A 19,971-nucleotide genomic window follows, 5' to 3' on the forward strand; every position below is an offset into this window, starting at 1 on the left:
GATGTCACAGATTAGGGTCCATCAGGTCTGGTATACGCACACACAACGCGCTTCGTGTCGGTCTCGGCACATTCTTAAAACGGCATAAATACCTGAGCTCACCTGCAGGGAGAAGAGGGCGGTGTCGAGAAGTCAGGGGACCAGAGGAGAGAACGACTGAATCGTGTGCGTAACGTGAAATCTAAATGTACATTTGGTTTAGAGTTGTTGTGCACAAGAGCAACTTTTAAGTTTGGAGTCTGGGCTTGACAAATCAAGCCTGCAGTTGGACTCAATAGCTTTTAATAGAGAGTGGAATCAAGGCAATAGGAGCTGAGATGCAGCCTGAATAAGTGCTTTTTTTGTTTATGTCAAAAGACCGTGGCGACTCAGCAGGCATTTTGCTACACTGGGACCGTTTGGGAGCTGTAACGGACCGCGTGCATTTCGCAATCCAAGCGTCACGCCATCACACAGACAGCCCTGAGGCTTCAGCACCTGTGTCTGTGTCTGACGGACCACAGGACTGCTCCAGATAAACATGCAGCAGGAAACACACACACCCAAACAGGCAGCATTCTTGTAACGGAAAAACCTAGCTTCAAAAGTAGCAGCGAAAGGGCTAACCTGCATCTTTAGTCAATCGCAAAAAACATCCTAAAACACAAACTGAAAAGGCACACAGAAAGACACAAAGCACACAAACTCACGTCCTTACTTGTGTCCTGGAGGGCTCCAGTGGGGGGGGGGGGGTTTGTGGTTCCCTTTCAACTGACAACCGATCTAGACCCTAAAAGCAATGTGCGCGGACTCTTCCGCCAATCATGGATTTGCATGCATCACGTCGGCGCCGAGAGACCGACCCCACAAACCAGCGGACTCTGCAGCAGTGCAGAACTGGGGTCTGGCACCCTGCTCTACGCTCTACGCTCTAACGGGCCATGCTGGGGACATAAGCACAGCTGCATGCCGCAGGACACACACCGCAGGCCAGACCGGACCAGCCAGACCCGGGCAAACCCGCAGCCATGCTCATGCTGCAAGAGAGGAAAGGCGAAGATAGTTACTGTTTCCACGATCTTTACCCACGCACAAGCGCCGCAGAGTGGACCCTGTAAGGCAAAACACAATCAGGACTCGGTCAGCTCTTCTTAAAATGCAGACTACAACCTGGAGAACTATACAGTCTGGTACAGTGTTACACCACAGTAGCTCAGAATAATGGAGTCAATTGTGTAAACTTGTTTTCACTGGTTCTTATTATCATTTTTTTTATTGTGTACAATTAGACTCAGAGACCCCCATAATTGCCACAGTTTACATTACATCACATTAATGGCATTTGGCAGACGCTCTTATCCAGAGCGACGTACAGTTGATTAGACTAAGCAGGAGACAATCCTCCCCTGGAGCAATGCAGGGTTAAGGGCCTTGCTCAAGGACCCAAGTTTACAGAGATCTCTCGGTCTATGAGGTAAAGTTTGCCCTGGACTGTAATCAGACCAGCTTTTTAAGGATTGCGGTATCAGTGTTTGTTTCCTTGCCCATGCATTTAATTGTTTTTTTTTTTACTCAGAGAATCTAACATGACAGAACACCTAAATCTCAGAACATTGCGGAAGCAATTCCCTGTGAGAAGAGGAGGATGAATGAGGGCCAGTTATTGTATTAAACCCTTCAATATTATGAAAGGAAGAAATGAAGGAGAAAAAGAAATACAAACAGATGGAGAGAGAGACAGGCCCGCCCAGGAAACGGGCTCGAGCTTTGCCGCTGGGTTTGTAGGTGACCCTCTCTGCGGCTGGGTGCTGCTGCTGCGTCCAACCTGCAGGTGGCAGCAGAGAGGGGAAGAAATAGGATTTGCAATGAAGTCTCTTTTGCCAGTGGTGACAGGAGTAAAAGGTCCAAAACGCAGATTCTTCTTAAAAATAGGGCAAATATTTCCCACATGCTGTTTATACAGTAATGAATGAATGTGTGCTGTAAACCTGTGAACAAAATTTATTCATCTTAAAACGTGGAAAAAGTCAGTTTTTGATGCATTTAGATATTTTTTTCTTCTCAACTATCAAAGGGTGTGCAAGGTTTGTGTATGTGTGTGCGCGTACGTGTGTATATAGTAGGGATGGGTATTTTCAGTATTTTCATGGTTTGGTTAACTGGCGAAATGTAATCGATTAACCGATTAAAAATCTATTTTTAGAATTCCCGTAATAGGCTGTACAAACATGCTCCAATCGGCAGGACTATAGCCAAAACAATACAATGACAAGGGGTGATTGCATGAAAATGGCAACTCTAAACATCATTATCGAGATATTCAGCAATAAGCTACTTGCTGGACAACAGATATCGTTACTAAAGAACACTGCCTGAGGAATGGTACAAACAACATAGGCTGCCTGCCCGCTAATACGCGGCTTTGCACTAGTTTTGAAAAAAGGGGTCTCGGGTTTGCGGTTTTCGGTTGGTTTTAAGAAATCTGTACGCTCGTTTGGGTGGAAATGTAACAAGTAACCTGTCCACATGTCTAGTCAACTATTGTTCAAGGACACTAGTTTGCGTTTTAATTTTACAATTGAACTCCCAGCCATGGTCCGCAATCGCAATAAATAATATTCAGTTGTTTGAGCTTGTTTGCGTCGAGACTTGTCGAACTCATCTGGTCAAACACTTTGTGTCATTTCTCATAGTCAATTTCCCCTTAAAATCCATCTCATGCTGTTTTTCATTTCATTCAGTTTCAAAGGTAATGAAAATAAAAATGACGTTTCTGATTCTAATCGGTTTCCGGCCGTGTGCCTCTCATCTATGCTGAGCTTGCAGCACAGCTGTTTTAATTTCCCGTCGAGGTTGCAGCTGGGAGTAGATTGGGAGTTCAGACTTTGGTGGAAAAAGTAACGTTACAGACAGCATTTGAAATTTCCTTCATCTAGAGATTTGTCACGGTGCTTTTGTTGCGCATTATATCACATAGTATTTGAACCTAAGTTTGATGCGACACATTTGCTATCCTCTTCAAAATGTTGCTGGCCATAGCCTACTTCGCTGCACTTTCAAGTCTGTGGTGCCGCAATCATGTTCATTTGGCTACTCTAAAATTCTACGACCCCACTGCTGTACACTCATAAAACATTTTCACAAATCTTTTCGGCTATAATGCAGGATTTAATTAACTGTTTAAATCCGGTTAACCGGACCACCATTTCGGTGAAGTATCGATTTTGATTAACCGTCTGATCGAGTAACCATGCCCGTCCCTAGAGTATAAGCATGAGCGTGTTACCTTGGCCCTGGCCTGTGTAGATGTTGTCAGAGGACAGTGAACTCTTAAGTGAGCAGGGCTGTTTCTGGACCGGTTCTGGTCCTGAGGGGGGCGGGGTGGCAGTAGCGGAGGGGGTTGAGCCATCCAGCAGGCCCACGTCCTTCAGTGGTGATTCAGTCCCTTTCACGGGCTCACCTCCAGAGGAAAAACACAAAGCCATTTCTGCACCTTCACCTCTGCACAGCCACCCACAAATGTGCACCTCTAATGACATTTAGACTAGCTATTTATAGCGATCATGGCATTATGGTCAAATAGTGGCTTTAGTGGGCACTGCTCAGACTCATTTTTAACACTTTCCATTTTGCCACCCTTTGATGAAAATTTCCACTGTGTGTAGTATAAAAGTGTCAATATCTCAACAACTTTTTACTGCACACACATGGTTGAATGCTTAAATGAAAGAAGAGGCTTGTACCACTCAGACATTTGAGACAGAACAAATTTATGTCAAAGAATGTACATACAGTGGACACAAAAGTTACATTAAGATACAAGAAAATTACAAACAACTTATGTTTTTATAGTTTAGCGCTGAATATATCCATTTGTAAGTCAAGGACCAACCTAGAACTACTTTATATTTGTGCACAAACTTGACGTCAACTTGGTAAAAAATTTGGTAAAGATATGGACAAACATTCAAATTCTAAAGTTTCATCAAAAGTTTTCCCAAAACTGCACTCAGGTGTCTTCAAGTGTTCCCAAATCTCTCCAAATACAAAACATCTTATCTTTTCTTCGAGTCACATGAATCATCAGAAAAGCCTATTTTTTCCATTAAAATCGTTTTTATACAAAATGTCAAGCAATATAAAGTGTCCAAAAAGGATTACTGACTTCAATGCATCCTAACAAATCTGCAGCACATACAAAATTGAACTTCATTTAAAAACTAGGTTAACCAGAGCCCTGTTAGCCTTTTTAGCCAGTATAAATACAGGTTTATTAATAGCAAGTCCAAATGCTGTAATTATGCACATCTGTATATTCATTCTGCTATGCAGAAATATTACTAAACTGTCCATCACCTGAATATGACACATTAAACCTTGTTGGAAAGGGTAGGAAACCCCATAAGAACCCTGTAAGAAGCTCACCATGTTTTACATTAGTTCGATACTGAAATTACCTGGCAATGCATTTACAACAACAACAAGAAACAGACAACAAGTTCAGGCCAGGCATAGCCCTAGCAAATGGCTGAACAGATAAAGAAAAGTTTTTTAGTTAGAAAGCAGTCTCCGTAACCAGGTGGGATATAACCAGCGGATTGGTTCCATAAATATATATGTATCAAATAATTTGCAAAACAAACTTATATTTCTAGCAAACCGGAAATATGTCGGCCGGACGTGGAATAAAAGTGAGCAAAAAAAAAAAAAGATTTATGTTTATTCATGCAAATTCGGAATTGTATATTTTTGTTCTTATATTGGAACATGATTTACATAAAGAAATTGTATCAAGGGTTGTTAGAATATGAAGGCAACAATAATTTGGGACCCCAACGACTCAACCAGAAGGGTTAAAACAGTTTTTCCCCCTTTTCTCCAAATTTCGGAACGGTCAATCATATTTTTCGGCAGTGTGCATTGCTACATTGGCCAGTAATTCGGGAGGGTTTAGACAAACACAGGCTCTCCCCTGCAGCCTGTGATGCCCATCATAGGTGGTCATGGGTGTTTCTGGGACTTACTGCTTTTACTGGTTGCACTCTTCAGCTGTTGGACCAGAGGGCTGAAGAGTTTTCCAGCCTTCAGCCTGTGCTTGTTGGCTCTCCGCCTCCGGCCAGTGGGGGGCGCTGTGTGGGACACCCCCAGAGTGGAAGGAAATGGCTTTCCCAGTTTGGTATACAGAGCCTCAACCTCACTCCTGTGATAGGCCTGCAACTCTGTGATCTCATCCAAGTGCCTGAAAACAGCAATACACAACACTATTTATGACTAACCAGCCTCTCCCCTCAATATGCATTCAATGCTATTACCAAGCTCTGCTTATAAAACACTGACTAAAGACAATAACCAATCTCTCCACCTGAAAAACACCCACTCAACAAAATAAAGTAAATCTCTGCCTCAAATTCACTCACACAACACAAAAATGTAACTCTTTACCACCGAAAACCTTACATAAACACACTATTCTAACATCCCTACCTCAGAAACACTCATAGTAACCGACCTCTCTACCAGAATCAGAAGCTCTATATAACATACCAAATACTTTTCTGTGCTTGACTGATCTATCCTGGTGTAATTGAGCAAACCAAGAGGAACAGAAAACAGGGTTTGCACTTTTTGAGAGTATGTTATATGTCCCAACACACCCAGACAAGCTGAATAAAGCATGGAAAAGTATTTTAATCCAAAATAATTACCTATTTGACCGGGGGCTGCAACACCTACGCGCAGTCATGCACAGACACACGCACACACACACACACTCACACACACACGCACACACATACACACACACGCACGCACACACACACACACACACAAACACACAGGCCCACCCACACACACACACACACACACAGACAGACCCACCCACACACACGCACACACACACACACACACACACACAGACCCACCCACACAGACCCCCCCACACACACAAACACACACAGAGACAGACCCACCCACACACACGCACACACACACACACACACACACACACACACAGACCCCCACACACTCACACACACACACACACACACACACACAGACCACCACACACTCACACACACACACACACACACACACACACACAGACCCCCACACACACATACACACACACACTCAGACACACACACACACACACACACACACACACTCACACACACACACACGCACACACACACACACACAGACCCACCCACACACACACTCACACACACACACACACACACAGACCCCCACACACACATAGACCCCCACACACTCACACACACACACACACACACACAGACCCACACACACTCACACACACACACACACAGACCCCCACACACACACACGCACACACACACACACACACACACACACACACACACACTCACACACTCACACACACACACACATAGACCCCCACACACACACACACACGCACACACACACACACACAGACAGAGCCCCACACACACACACACACACACACACACACTCACACACACACACAGACCCACCCACACACAGACCCACCCACACACACACACACACACACAGACCCCCACACACCCCCCCACACACACACCCCCCCACACACACAGCGTACTTCTCCCTGAGTCTCTGCAGCTCCCTCCTCATGTCGGCGTCCTCCAGCTCGGACTCGTTGTCGCTGCTGGCGTAGGAGTAGTAGGACTGCAGGGAGAGGTGGGCGGGCGTGGCGTCCGGCCGGCTGGGCGAGTCGGAGCTCTGCACGCTGCTGCTGCGGCCGGAGCGGCGCAGGAAGGCCACCGCCTTCTTCATCAGGTCGCGGCTGCGCCGTCGCACGTGGCCGCGGGCGTGGCCGGCCGGCGGCTGGGGCGCCTTCGCCGGGCTGCTCTCCTCCCCGGAGTCGGTGGAGAGGCGGCGGGCGCGGCGGGACCGGTCCAGCGGGCTGCAGGTGTACGCCCGGGGCACGGGGGGGATGCGGGGGGCCGCCGGCGGGGCGCCCAGGCAGAAGTCCTGGCTGGAGGAGAAGGTGTTCCGGCGTGTCCGCACGGCCGCCTCGTCCCTGCCGCCGGCCTCCGAGAGCCGGCCCGGGGGGGCGCCGCCGCCGCCGCCGGGCGCCTTGCTGTCCCAGTCTGGGCCACCGGAGGGCGCCGGAGAGCCACACGCGCTCCAGCTCCTCAGCTTCTTCTCCTGAGTGAAGCTCAGGTCCTGCGGGGCCTGAGGAGTCATGATGAACTGCAGTACAGAGATACACTTTTCTAAAACACTTTAAAACTGCAGCCTATAACTCTCCCATGTAACACTGCACTCCAATAATCACCTTTATAGCACTGCACCCCAATCATCACTTTAAAACTACACCTCAATAATCGCTTCCTTACACTGCACGTCAATAATCGCCACTATTATTACTTTTATTTTTTTAATAAATTCATTTTCGGGGGTGTCTCGGTGGCGCAGCCTGTAGAGCACTGACCGCATGCTCATTGCGAGCCACGACATCGGCGGTTTGAATCCGACCGTCCGACATTTGTCGCATGTCTTCCCCTCTCTCTCGCTCCCATTCTTCCTGTCTCTCTATACTGTATACTGTCCAATAAAGCTGAAAAAGGCCAAAAAAAAAAAAAAAAAAAAAATGCTATAAATTGACTCCAAGTGCGACGATCTGCTAACCCTACCAAGTCCCTGCCTCTGGAGCAGCGAGCCAATTATGCCGCTCCACGAGAGCTGGACAAACTTGGCTTTCTTGGCAGGACCGGGAATCGGACCGCGGTCCCCGGTGTGCAACTGCAGTGAACTGCAACCGCAAGTCTGCTACGTCTTAGCCTGTTGCACGACCGCGGCCCTATTATTATTATTATTATTATTATTGCCAATTGCGTACCAATAATTGTCATAAAGTGCCTGTAAACACCAATAATACTGTTTCTACTATAAACACGCAGGAGTACTGCAGCTGTTGATCCTGCAGTAATGCTGTAATTCATACCTTGAACCGACTCCGGGCCCCAGAACAGGAAGTAGAATGCGAGATTGTGTGACTCTTGGCTCCACCCCGGGCTGAAGCTACAGGAAACAGACAGCAGATGTTCGTTTCTGTGGGAAGGTCGCCCTCCGGAAAACACATAATCCCACAAACTCAAGGAAACCAGTTGATAACCAATATCTGGCAAGCGACCAACATTTTAGCGGCGACCCAGTTCATATCAGACGGTTTGCACATGTGGCTGATTAACCCTAGTGTATAAGGGGGATAATTCCTAAAAAGGAAGAAAAAAAACAAACATCTGCACACTGTAAAACTTTTTGTAAAGTTCCCACTTACAGCCACACTAAAGTCTATCCTGCCTTTTTACTCTCAGACATTCCGCCAACTTATCATTTTTTATATTTTCTTAAGTATTTATGTTCAATGGATACTCAAGCAAAGTTTGGGTTTTTGTCAGAATTTAACATAGGAGTGAAATTGAATGGGTGTTTATGGTGTGAAATCCAGAAAACATAAAGGAGAAAAATATACCACTGATAACAGAGTCACTGAGTGAGCTGAGACTGCCCTGTCTCTCTGGGATCTGAGGCTGAGAGAGAGAGAGAAAGAGAGAGGGAAAGAGAGAGAGAGGGAGGGAGAGAGCAGGAGAGAGAAAGGGAGGGGGGGAAGAAAAAAGTGAGATCAAGCTGGAACATAGTTGTAGTAGGAATATAAATATTTGTATTGTTATGAATACCAAAATGTAATACTTATATTACATTATTGGCATTTGGCAGACGCTCTTATCCAGAGCGACGTACAGTTGATTAGACTAAGCAGGAGACAATCCTCCCCTGGAGCAATGCAGGGTTAAGGGCCTTGCTCGAGGGCCCAACGGCTGTGCGGATCTTATTGTAGCTACACCGGGATTAGAACCACCGACCTTGTGTGTCCCAGTCATTTACCTTAACCACTACGCTACAGGCTGCCCCATAAATAAATCCTTATTGGCTGGTATACAGTAAATTTCTAATTCTTTGCCTGATCGGAGTATAGTATTCAGATTATACCTTAGTCCTCCCTCTTGATTTACCCCCTGCCCCCCCTCTTCTCGACATTCCCTATTGTGCACTTACGATGACTCTTGCTTTTTGGTTAGAACAGCTGTTCCTGCGTGTTTTGCTATTTATGGATGTGATGTGATGCACTTAACTTGTTGACGAACCTGTGCACTTACGTAAGTCCTATGTAAATCGCTTTGGATTAAAAGCATCTGCCAAATGACAAAAATGTAAAATGTGAAGTGTAGTATTTTTGACAGGCAGGAAGACGGATGTTACTTAGAGTACACCATTAGGGCAGAGAGACAGTTAGTCTTAACTGTCAACACAGGTAACATTGTCTTTACATTCTGTTTACTCCCCTTGTCCTAAACTAAACTCCCCTTGTCCCCTTCACTAAACCCCTAAAATAAAGCAGCCTAATTGAATTTCTATTTATCAAATCTAGAAACAACCTGTCACTCATCACAAAAAGGTTCTCTGCTGTTAAGACACAGTGTTAAGACAACGCTGGGGCTAATGGCACGGCACTCTCACCAGCTGGTCTCCTTTCCTGGAGAAGCTGTCGCCCGGGGGCCCGTGGGCCTGGCGTTCGGCCCCGGGGCCGGGGGAGTAGACGTGCTCCCCGGGGGTCCCGGCCGCGCTGCCGGAGGGGTACAGGGGCACGTACTCCTGGTACAGCAGGTTCCGCAGCTTCTCGTCCAGCGTCTTGATGGTGCTGTCCACCAGCCCCGCCCGGGGGGGCCCCTCCCCGTCCGACTCGCCCGGCCCGGCCGGCTGCGCGGGGCCCCCGGGGCCCGGCGTGGAGACCTGGGCGGGGCTCTGGGGCAGCGAGGACTGCTTGACCCCGCCCCCAGGCTGCAGGATGGGCGCGGCGCACGGCTGCTGCAGGACCGGCCCGGGGTGCGGGGCGGGGCCGGGGCGGGGCCGGGCGGGCGGGAGCAGGGGCACCGCCGTCAGGTCGGAGGTCAGGTCGGAGGTCAGGTCGGAGGTCAGGGCCGGCACCAGGGGGCAGCAGGGCACCTCCTCGGCCAGCTCGGCCGCCTGGGCGGACCGAGCCGGGCCCTCTGATTGGCTGTAGAGCTGGGGGGCTGAGGGCGAGGGGGCGGAGCCCAGTGATCTCATCACGCCCTCCGGCCATGAGCTGGCCAGCGGATCTGGGGAAAGAGACAAACACTCAGGCACAAGGGCAGATCCTCTGCATATATTTGCTGAGGTGAGGTGATACCTGTGTTGCTGTGTCTGGGTGAGGTGTGTTACCCGTGTAGCTGTGTTCAGGTGAGGTGCTGCTACCTGTGTTCAGGTGAGGTGTGTTACCCGTGTAGCTGTGCTCAGGTGAGGTGTGTTACCCGTGTTGCTGTGTTCAGGTGAGGAGTGTTACCTGTGTTGCTGTGTTCAGGTGAGGAGTGTTACCTGTGTTGCTGTGTTCAGGTGAGGAGTGTTACCTGTGTTGCTGTGTTCAGGTGAGGAGTGTTACCTGTGTTGCTGTGTTCAGGTGAGGAGTGTTACTTGTGTAGCTGTGTTCAGGTGAGGTGTGTTACCTGTATTGCTGTGTTCGGGTGAGGTGCTGCTACCTGTGTTCAGGTGAGGAGTGTTACCTGTGTTGCTGTGTTTAGGTGAGGAGTGTTACCTGTGTTTCTGTGTTCAGGTGAGGAGTGTTACCTGTGTTGCTGTGTTCAGGTGAGGAGTGTTACCTGTGTTGCTGTGTTCAGGTGAGGAGTGTTACCTGTGTTGCTGTGTTCAGGTGAGGAGTGTTACCTGTGTTGCTGTGTTCAGGTGAGGAGTGTTACCTGTGTTTCTGTGTTCAGGTGAGGAGTGTTACCTGTGTTGCTGTGTTCAGGTGAGGAGTGTTACCTGTGTGGCTGTGTTCAGGTGAGGAGTGTTACCTGTGTTGCTGTGCTGTTTAGGTGACTCCTCCTCCTCTTCCTGGGCGGAGGTTTCAGCTACAGGGCAGACGATGAACCACCGTTTCCCAGTGTGGAGCACTGCGAGGAAGAAGGTCAACATGACGCCCAAACACCTCCACCTGCACACTCACTCTACACCTCCACCTGCACTCACTCTACACCTCCACCTGCACACTCACTCTACACCTCCACCTACACACTCATTCTATACCTCCACCTGCACTCACTCTACACCTCCACCTGCACACTCACTCTACACCTCCACCTGCACACTCACTCAACACCTCCACCTGCACACTCACTCTACACCTCCACCTGCACACTCACTGCTCATTCTATACCTCCACCTGCGCAGTTACTCGACCCCCACAGTGTGCAGTGGATATAAAGCACAGCTCCATTAAAAGCAGGGCTAGCGGTTAAACGGAGAGGGAGGGAGGCAGGGTGTTACCGTTCTGCTGGTACACAGGCTGCTCTGCGTCAGGCAGCAGGGTCCTCACGCTCTGGAACAGAGACAGAGAGCCACAGCAGCACGGTGGGGGTCAGTGACATTACACCTCAGCCGGTTTGAAGTGCAGTCAATGTGTCTAAATAACAGTGACATCATGGGCATTTTTGTATTAATTAACCGAACAAACTCCAACCCAGAAAATACCAGTTTTACTACATCTGGGAGTGCTGTGTGCATGCATGTGTATGTGTATTTGTATGTGAGTGACCTTTTTGTGTGAGTGGGCATGTCTATGTGTTGGCTGAACACGTGCTTTGGGAAAGTGGGCAGTGTCCTGTGGTCTGGGAGTCCCGTGATTGGCTCCTGTGGTCTGGGAGTCCCGTGATTGGCCGATGGCTGCCCACCTGCTCGGTGCTTCCCTTCTCAGGACTGGTTCCCTGGTCAGAGCTCCTCCCCCCCTCCTGCTCCTCGCTCAGCATGTCCTCCGCTTTATCCACAATGTCCTTCAGCTGCTCGATGAACACCTCCCTCTCCGCCAGCAGGATGAAGTTATTCTCCACCTGCCACCACAGGGCAGCAAAATGGTTAATGCTCAGCATTTATATTGTGCCTTTATCTCCTATACAATTGATGCTTCTCATTCACCCATTCACACACACACACTCACGCACCAATGGCGATTGGCTGCCATGCAAGGCACCAGCCAGCTCGTCAGGAGCAACTGGGGCTTAGGTGTCTTGCTCAGGGACACTTCGACACACCCAGGGCGAGATCGAACCCTCCGACTGCCAGACGACCGCTCTTACCGCCTGAGCTAATGTTGCTCCATTCTACTCACAGGAGATGTGTTCAATTATTAACACTGGAGGAGAGATAAACTCTACCAACGCTGCACAAAATGTTGATGCCTTGTGCGTTGCATCGACACTTGTAAGAGAAGGGAGGATCTGACTCACGTCTCATGGCCTTTGGCCTTTGGCCTTTGACCTCTGACCTACCATGTAAGTGGCGATTTCCTCAGGGGCGTCTCCGTCCAGGTCAAACTTGAACGTCACCATTTTGTGGTTGTGAGTCTCCAGCTGGCACTGCACCATCTTGTCTCCGGTGTCAGAGACCTTAAAGAGCAAAGTTTCACCGGGCAAAGGGACACGGGATAAACACAGCAGGTCAGATATCATTACACACTTCATCGCAGTCTTATAATAAACCAATGAGAGGCCTGCTAGAGGCACTGTTTTAGTGCATGGATGGCCCCCACAGTCTGGTATTCAACCCTTACCAGCAGCCCAGCGGGGTGACGCACAGTTACCATTAGCATTGACCGGAATAGGAGAGGCTCAGTTAGCAGGGATGACGAAATCTTACAAGCAACCCACACTGGCTGAATTGGACATTTTCAGCCTGCAACACACACCACCCTCTTCTCCTACCCATCTCTCTCTCTCTCTCATTCTCTCTCTCCCTCTCTCTCCCTCTCCCTTTCTCTCTCTCATTTTCTCTCTCCCTCCCCCTCTCTCTCCCTCTCTTCCTCTCTCTCTTTCTCCCTCTCTCTCCCCTCTTTCCCTCTCTCTCTCCCTCTCTCCGCAGGACTCTCTCTCTGACAGACAGCCCCTCCTGCAGCAGGTCCCACCTCCTGTCCCAGTTGATGTGCAGTCTCTCACTGAGCATGCTCAGTTTGGGCGGACTCACGTTGAGCACGCTCAGTTTTAAAGCACTGTTTTAGTGCCCGGATGGCCCCCACATGACCCTCACCAGCAGCCCAGCGGGGTGACGCACAGTTACCATTAGCATTGACCGGAATAGGAGAGGCTCAGTTAGCAGGGATGACGAAATCTTACAAGCAACCCACACTGGCTGAATTGGACACTAGATGTGCAGACTCTCACTGAGCATGCTCAGTTTGGGCGGACTCACGTTGAGCATGCTCAGTTTGGGCGGACTCACGTTGAGCATGCTCAGTTTGGGCGGACTCACGTTGAGCATGCTCAGTTTGGGCGGACTCACGTTGAGCATGCTCAGTTTGGGTTTGCTGGACCTCTCCTGGCGGGACCGGGTGCGTGCGGACTTGCGGTGGTGTTTCCGTTGTTTGCCCTCGATCTTCCCGCCGCCGGGAGTCCCTTCCGCGCTGTCACTCATCTCCCTGCCAGACGCCGTGTCCGAGTTCAGACTGCAACGGGGTTTCAGAAAACAACGTAACGTCCGCAACGTGGGATAATAAACTAATACAACATCCGCAACGTAGGATAATGAACGAATAGAACATACACACTCAATAATCGTACACCCTACACCAGAGGTCACCAACCCTGGTCCTGGAGAGCTACTGGGTCTGCTGGTTTTTGTTTTCACCTTAAAATCAGCACTAATAATGAAAAAATTATGTGAATAATAACACAAATCAGCTGTTGAAACCCAGGTAACCAGGTGAGGTGAGTTAGCTGTGTAATCATCTGCTCTAATTGATTACTTAAGTGCAGAGCAACAGCAAAAACCAACAGACCCAGTAGCTCTCCAGGACCAAGGTTGGAGACCACTGCCCTACACAGATCATGAATGATCTCACAATTAATGTAATAAACAGAATAAACTGAATAATTATGCATCCATTTTAGCAGATATTTCAGATGGTGCTGTTTGGCCCCACTCCAACAGAGAGCACAGGTCTGACCATCGGTCAGTGTGGGTGCATACCTGTCATAGGTGTAGTTTTGATACAGTAATGGTTTTTCTGCTCGAGACTCCTGCAGTCAAAACAAAGGAGATATCAGCATGAACAGACTCATTCTGCTGAGTAGGTCATTTTCCTGTTTCACGCAATCACTGACCCTGAAACTCTCCAATACACGCAACACACTAAAACACCAATGCTCGAACATGAACACCAACACTCATAACATCAATTCTGAAACACGCTGAGACGCCAAAAAAACCGATATGCAAACTTATCAGTAAACTTTTCTGTGCTTGTGGAGGAGTGCAAGATCGTGTGAGGCAGTGTATGAGGGTGTGTGTGTGTGTGTGTGTGCGTGCGTGCGCGTGTGTGCGTGCCCATGTGTGTCTATGTGTGTGTCTGTGTGCATGCATGTGTGTGCGTATGTTGTGTGTGTTGTGGTGGCCCGATCGGAAATCGGTACACCACTGGTGTGGAACGGCCCGTGCGCCGGCGGCTTCTGCTAGGAAAAGTTATTAACCACGTGTATTTCCCCAGGTCGTATCTAACAGAGCCGCACCGGAGCGAGAGCCGGCGAGGAGAGTCAGAACCATGGCCAGCGACACGGGGAAAGACGCGTGGGGAATGTGAGGAAGAGACAATTAACCCTTCTCATTGGACAGGCGCAGCCGGACCGACTCCGAGAGAGAGCGGAGCCGTACAAAAGGCGAGGCGCAACCACAGAGCGGGGCTGAGTACGGAGGGAAACGGAGGCGAAGCCCAGTGAAGAGGAAACAGCCACGGGAAAGCAACTAACGACACCACGGTGGAAGCGGGTCTTCGGAGGCCCTACCAAAAGGCGCGGCCGGCACGGACCACCCAGAACCACCGACGGACCGGGAAACCGAATTTTTTGGCCGGTGACTTTTTTTTCGTTTTTGTGAGAAAGGAAGTTTTTTGTTTGGGACGTTGTAAAAGTGCCCTGAAGGCACACCAGAACCTCATTAAAACTACCCGTTGAGGAACTACTCTTGCTCTCTCTGCCTCTCTCTCCCCACGGGGCGCCACAGTGTACATATGTGTGTGTGTGTGTGTGTGTGTATGCGTGCGTGTGCGTGCATGTGTTGTGTGTGTACATATGTGTGTGTGTGTGTGTGTGTGCGTGTGTGTGCATGCATGTGTTGTGTGTGTACATATGTGCGTGTGTGTGTGTGTATGCGTGCGTGTGCGTGCATGTGTTGTGTGTGTACATATCTGTGTGTGTATGTGTGCGTGTGTGTGCGTGCATGTGTTGTGTGTGTACATATCTGTGTGTGTCTGTGTGCATGCATGTGTGTGCGTATGTTGTGTGTGTACATATGTGTGTGTGTGTGTGTGTATGTGTGCGTGTGCGTGCATGTGTGTGCGTATGTTGTGTGTGTACATATGTGTGTGTGAGTGGTCAGCACCATGAAGTTGGACTCTGCAGGTGTCAGGGTTGGCATCTCCGTGGTAACAGGGCTGTGCTGACTCACGGGTTGGCTGACGCCGGGGGGAGGCGGGGCCCTCAGGACTGGAGCTGGATCCTGTTGCCAGAATCAAACACAGCAGCACTCTAATGATGCACTCAACATCTAACAACACACTGAGTCTGATCTAATAATAACCCTGTAATTATAATAATACTAATAACACACTGAGTCTGATCTAATAATAACCCTGCAATTATAATAATAATAATAATAATTAAAAAATTATATGAATAATACAAATAATAATATCATGCATTTATAAAAGCAAATATAAAAGCATAAAACTATGTATTACAAGTTAAAACAGTCTTAAAATTACACAATATATTAAAGGTATGTGATTAAAATACAGGACAGTAGCAAATACAAGAGATGTGTTCTGGCACAGGGGAGAGGTCTGCACAGAGAAGGCTCATATCCTTTATCTAATAACACAATACTTTTATCGACTAATAACGCGATGTCACTTTCTCTAATCATAGCACTGTAATCTGTCATTACGTCAGACGAGTATGCTTTCACTTAATAATAGAACACTGTGCCCTTTCTATAAAAGTTGCACAACATTCTTGTATTAATCCCTCGATTTGGAAGTGTGGCAGAAGTCTGAGGAGCGTTCAAGACGGCGAACATTCACGGCGAACAATGTTCGCAGCAAACAGTTTCAGTGAACATTCAATTTAGTTTAGTGCATTTCGAATACAAACGGATGCGACTTAGATTCGACAATGCCAGCTAGCTGCCTCGTTGCTTATCTGGAATTTATTTTTTAAGGTAAGAACAAATATTCCATTGATTAAAGTGTATTATAACCGACAAATAAGAGCCAACTTTTGTTCTCTGCACAGTACCTTCTCAAACAGTTAGCTGACGTTCGTGGCGAACGGATAAAAGTCTGAATATGTTCGCGAGCGTCAGCTAACGTCGACGGTCTCGAACTGCACCTCAGGTGAAGCAGGACTGTGATGTTTACCTGGACCACGGGCTGAAGAAAAGGCGGGGCTTGTTCAGGCAGAGAGGGCGGGGTGAGTTCTGAGGGCGGGGTCGGATCGGGCAGGGAGCGGCCCAGCGGGGGCTGGTGGTGCAGTGCCGGCTGTGGAAGACAGGGGGCGCCGTGGAGCGGGGCTGCGGGGACATGAGCAGGGTGTGCGGCCAGGGGGTCTGTGCTCACGGCCTGGGGCGGGGCCAGCGTGGGCGCGGCCGCGGGGTGCGGAGAGGAGGGCACCCCAGGGGGCAGGGACCGCATGGGGGGGGCGAGGGCGGGCGCAGGGCTGGCTGTGGGGATGGGGGTGGGCATGGCTGGGCTCACCATGCAGCTGCAGGGCAGGCCTGCGGTGGGGGGGGCGAGGGACATCGGGAAGGGAGCGCATTCAGCAAGGCTGCCCCCTGCTGGGATGACGGGGTATGGCAGGGAGAACTGCAAAATGCCAAAAAAAAAGAGACCAAATTAAAAATTAAAAGGACACACGAGAAATCGGCTAAAGCACTGCACTATCTATAACACAGGGCATCCCTGTGACGTGAAACTGTAGTTAAAAGAGTCTGATTTATTGGTCTTTGTGGGGACAAGTGCTAATGAGCACCAGATAGCAGCTGAATCTCTCCACAGGAAGTGTGGAGGGGGGGGGGGGGGGGGCGGGGTTACCTGTGCGGAGGTTGTGCATATCTGGAACGGGGGAGAGGTCTGGATGGGCTGGGTCACTGCATGAGAGGTGTGGCCTGGGACAGGGGGCGGGACCTGCTGCAGGAGGGGCTGTCTGTCAGAGAGAGAGTCCTGTGGAGAGAGGAAGAGAGAGAGAGAGGGAGAGAGGGAGAAAGAGAGAGAGGAAGAAAGGGAGAGAGAGAGGGAGAGAGGGAGAGAGAGGGGGAGGGAGAGAGAAAATGAGAGAGAGAAAGGGAGAGGGAGAGAGAGGGAGAGAGAGAATGAGAGAGAGAGAGAGAGAGAGAGAGATGGGTAGGAGAAGAGGGTGGTGTGCGTTGCAGAGCCACAGTTCTCCTGAGTTTGTCCCGGCGAGCACACAGTACTGCCCTGTAGGGCGTGGCACACTCACCTGCTGGGCAGGTGGAGGTGACAGTGCAGCTGGGAAGGCCTGCTCGGGCGGTCCAGGCTCCTGGAAGGTCTGCTCTGGGGGCTGGCTGGGCGGACCGGCCGGCCGGATGTTCTGTGCAGTCTGCTGAAATGCACAGATACAGTCTTACTGCGGATAAAACTATTCATGTGACAGGAGTAAAACTGCCAGCCAAGCCAATGATAGAAAGGTACACGCTGTCTTACAAACAAATTGTATTCCCATATTGTTGACACAATTTCCTATGCATTAGCTTTCTACTGCAGCTATGTCTAAGCATAAAGTAGACAGCCTAATGATGTCAATTTTGCAGTTTGCTTGCTGTCCAGATCATTTAGGCAAAATGAGCTTTTAACGGTTGTCAATGTGCATATAGGGGTGACATCGGTTCAGGAGGTGAGAGTGGTCGTCTGGCAGTCGGAGGGTTGCCGGTTCGGTCCCCTGCCCTGAGCAAGACACCTAAACCCCAATTTCTCCCGATGAGCTGGTTGGTGCCTTGCATGGTAGAAAGTCACCGTTGGTATGTGAGTGTGTGTGTGAATGGGCGGCCTGTAGTGTAGTGGTTAAGTACATGACTGGGACCCGCAAGGTCGGTGGTTTGAACCCAGCCACAATAAGATCCGAACAGCCGTTGGGCCCTTGAGCAAGGCCCTTAACTCTGCATTGCTCCAGGGGAGGATTGTCTCCTGCTTAGTCTAATCAACTGTACATTGCTCTGGATAAGAGCATCTGCCAAATGCCATTAATGTCATGCAAAGTAAGGAATGTGAGGCCTTCATTGTAAAGTGCTTTGGATAAAAGCACTACATGAATGCAGTCCATTTACCATATTGCATAATGTCTAGCGTTTATAATTACCCAGCAAATCATTGCTAACAGTTCAATCATTATTACATTCTTTCTGTACTAATTAACTACATTTAGCAGCATCTAGCTAGCTAAATCAACCTAACCAAGCTAACTGGATACAATTTGTCAGAAGGTTTTATAACTATAAAGCAAACCTGCAAGCGATTATAACTAGCACCTGTTTCAACCCTACAATTGCGATTGTAACACCACAATTTTGTTTGGTTTGTGTGTACCAGGAGAATATGATCTGTACTGTATATCTCTACTGGAAAATCATATCACAATAGAATCCAAGGATATTGTCGAGAGATGGATGGGCTTTCAATGGAGAGGGAAGCGTTTATCTGGTGAAGAAACTCACTGGTTGGTGGTAATCTCCTGGAAGCAGCTGGGCAGAAGGCTGGTGATAGGCCCCCTGGTGCAGTTGGGCTGAAGGCTGGGAATAGGCCCCCTGGTGCAGTTGGGTTGATGGCAGGGAATAGGCCCCCTGGTGCAGTTGGGTTGATGGTTGGGAATAGGCCACCTGGTGCAGCTGGGTTGATGGCTGGGAATAGGCGACCTGGTGCAGTTGGGCAGATGGCTGGAGGTAGGCCTCCTGGAGCTGCTGTGGTGCAGACTGGGGATAACCTCCCTGTGCCAACTGCATTGAGGGCTGGGTGTGGGCCCCCTGATGCAGCTGTGCTGAAGACGGGGGATAGGTCCCCTGGTGCAGCGGGCCTAAGGGCTCCGCTGGAGGGCTGCACACCTGCTGTGTAGATGAGGAAATGGGACAGGGCTCCTGTTGGGATTGGTAGGGGGCGCTGTGCTGGCTGTCTGAGTACAACATGGAGCTCAGACCACTGCCAAAGGTGCTGTCCGCTGCGGAAATTAAACACAGCTTTACGTCACCAACAATTCTCTCCTTTTGGTTCAATCTCAACGTATGATGTAATAAATGACACACACATATACATACACTCACCAAACATTTTATGAGGTATTTATTACTTATTTTTTATACTTCTACTGCTGTAGCCTATCCACACGTTTTTTGTGTTCAGAGATGCTCTTCTGCATATCACTGTTGTAATGTGTGGTTATGTGCGTTACTGTCACCTTCCTGTCAGCATTGACCAGTCTGGCCGTTCTCCTCTGATGCCTCTCATTAACAAGGCGTTTCTGTCTGATGGACAGCTGCAGTTCCTGCTGAATGCATCGCACTGCTGCCACACAATTGGCTGATCAGATAATCACATGAATAAGTAGGTAATAAAAATAAAGTAAAAATGTTCCTAATAAAGTGCTCGGTGAGTGTATGCAGCAGGCACTCAACAACTGGAGAACACTACACACTAACTTTACTTCAGCATTGTTCAGTAAGTGCATGTGTGTATCTGTGTCTGTGTGTATGTGTGTGTGTGTGTGTATGTAAGTGCATGTGTATGTGTGTGTCCGTGTGTGTCCATGTGTGTGTGTATGTAAGTGCATGTGTGTATGTGTATCTGTGTGTGTCCATGTGTCCGTGTGTGTCTGTGTGTGTGCGTGTGTATGCGTGTGTGTG

At 49.1% G+C, this 19,971-nt stretch overlaps 1 protein-coding gene across 1 annotated transcript in view; it reads right to left on the minus strand.

Annotated features, from left to right (window-relative positions):
- LOC133110063 (serine/threonine-protein kinase WNK2-like) overlaps positions 1-19,971 on the minus strand; it is a 42,565-nt gene that overhangs the window by 4,033 nt on the left and 18,561 nt on the right. Inside the window, exons 8-26 of the mRNA XM_061219931.1 lie at positions 18,793-19,289; positions 17,562-17,681; positions 17,156-17,284; positions 16,484-16,927; positions 15,448-15,564; positions 14,041-14,090; positions 13,354-13,516; positions 12,348-12,464; positions 11,706-11,909; positions 11,350-11,377; positions 10,878-10,976; positions 9,529-10,148; positions 8,483-8,540; positions 7,952-8,028; positions 6,584-7,197; positions 5,004-5,218; positions 3,266-3,439; positions 1,703-1,804; positions 1,047-1,091 (exon numbers count right to left, since the gene is read on the minus strand). Coding sequence (XP_061075915.1) covers positions 1,047-1,091; positions 1,703-1,804; positions 3,266-3,439; positions 5,004-5,218; positions 6,584-7,197; positions 7,952-8,028; positions 8,483-8,540; positions 9,529-10,148; positions 10,878-10,976; positions 11,350-11,377; positions 11,706-11,909; positions 12,348-12,464; positions 13,354-13,516; positions 14,041-14,090; positions 15,448-15,564; positions 16,484-16,927; positions 17,156-17,284; positions 17,562-17,681; positions 18,793-19,289 — 3,873 coding nt within the window. The remainder of the gene's footprint in view (positions 1-1,046; positions 1,092-1,702; positions 1,805-3,265; positions 3,440-5,003; positions 5,219-6,583; positions 7,198-7,951; positions 8,029-8,482; positions 8,541-9,528; positions 10,149-10,877; positions 10,977-11,349; positions 11,378-11,705; positions 11,910-12,347; positions 12,465-13,353; positions 13,517-14,040; positions 14,091-15,447; positions 15,565-16,483; positions 16,928-17,155; positions 17,285-17,561; positions 17,682-18,792; positions 19,290-19,971) is intronic.

Source organism: Conger conger, chromosome 14 (genome assembly GCF_963514075.1).
Source record: "Conger conger chromosome 14, fConCon1.1, whole genome shotgun sequence".
NCBI lineage: Eukaryota > Metazoa > Chordata > Actinopteri > Anguilliformes > Congridae > Conger > Conger conger.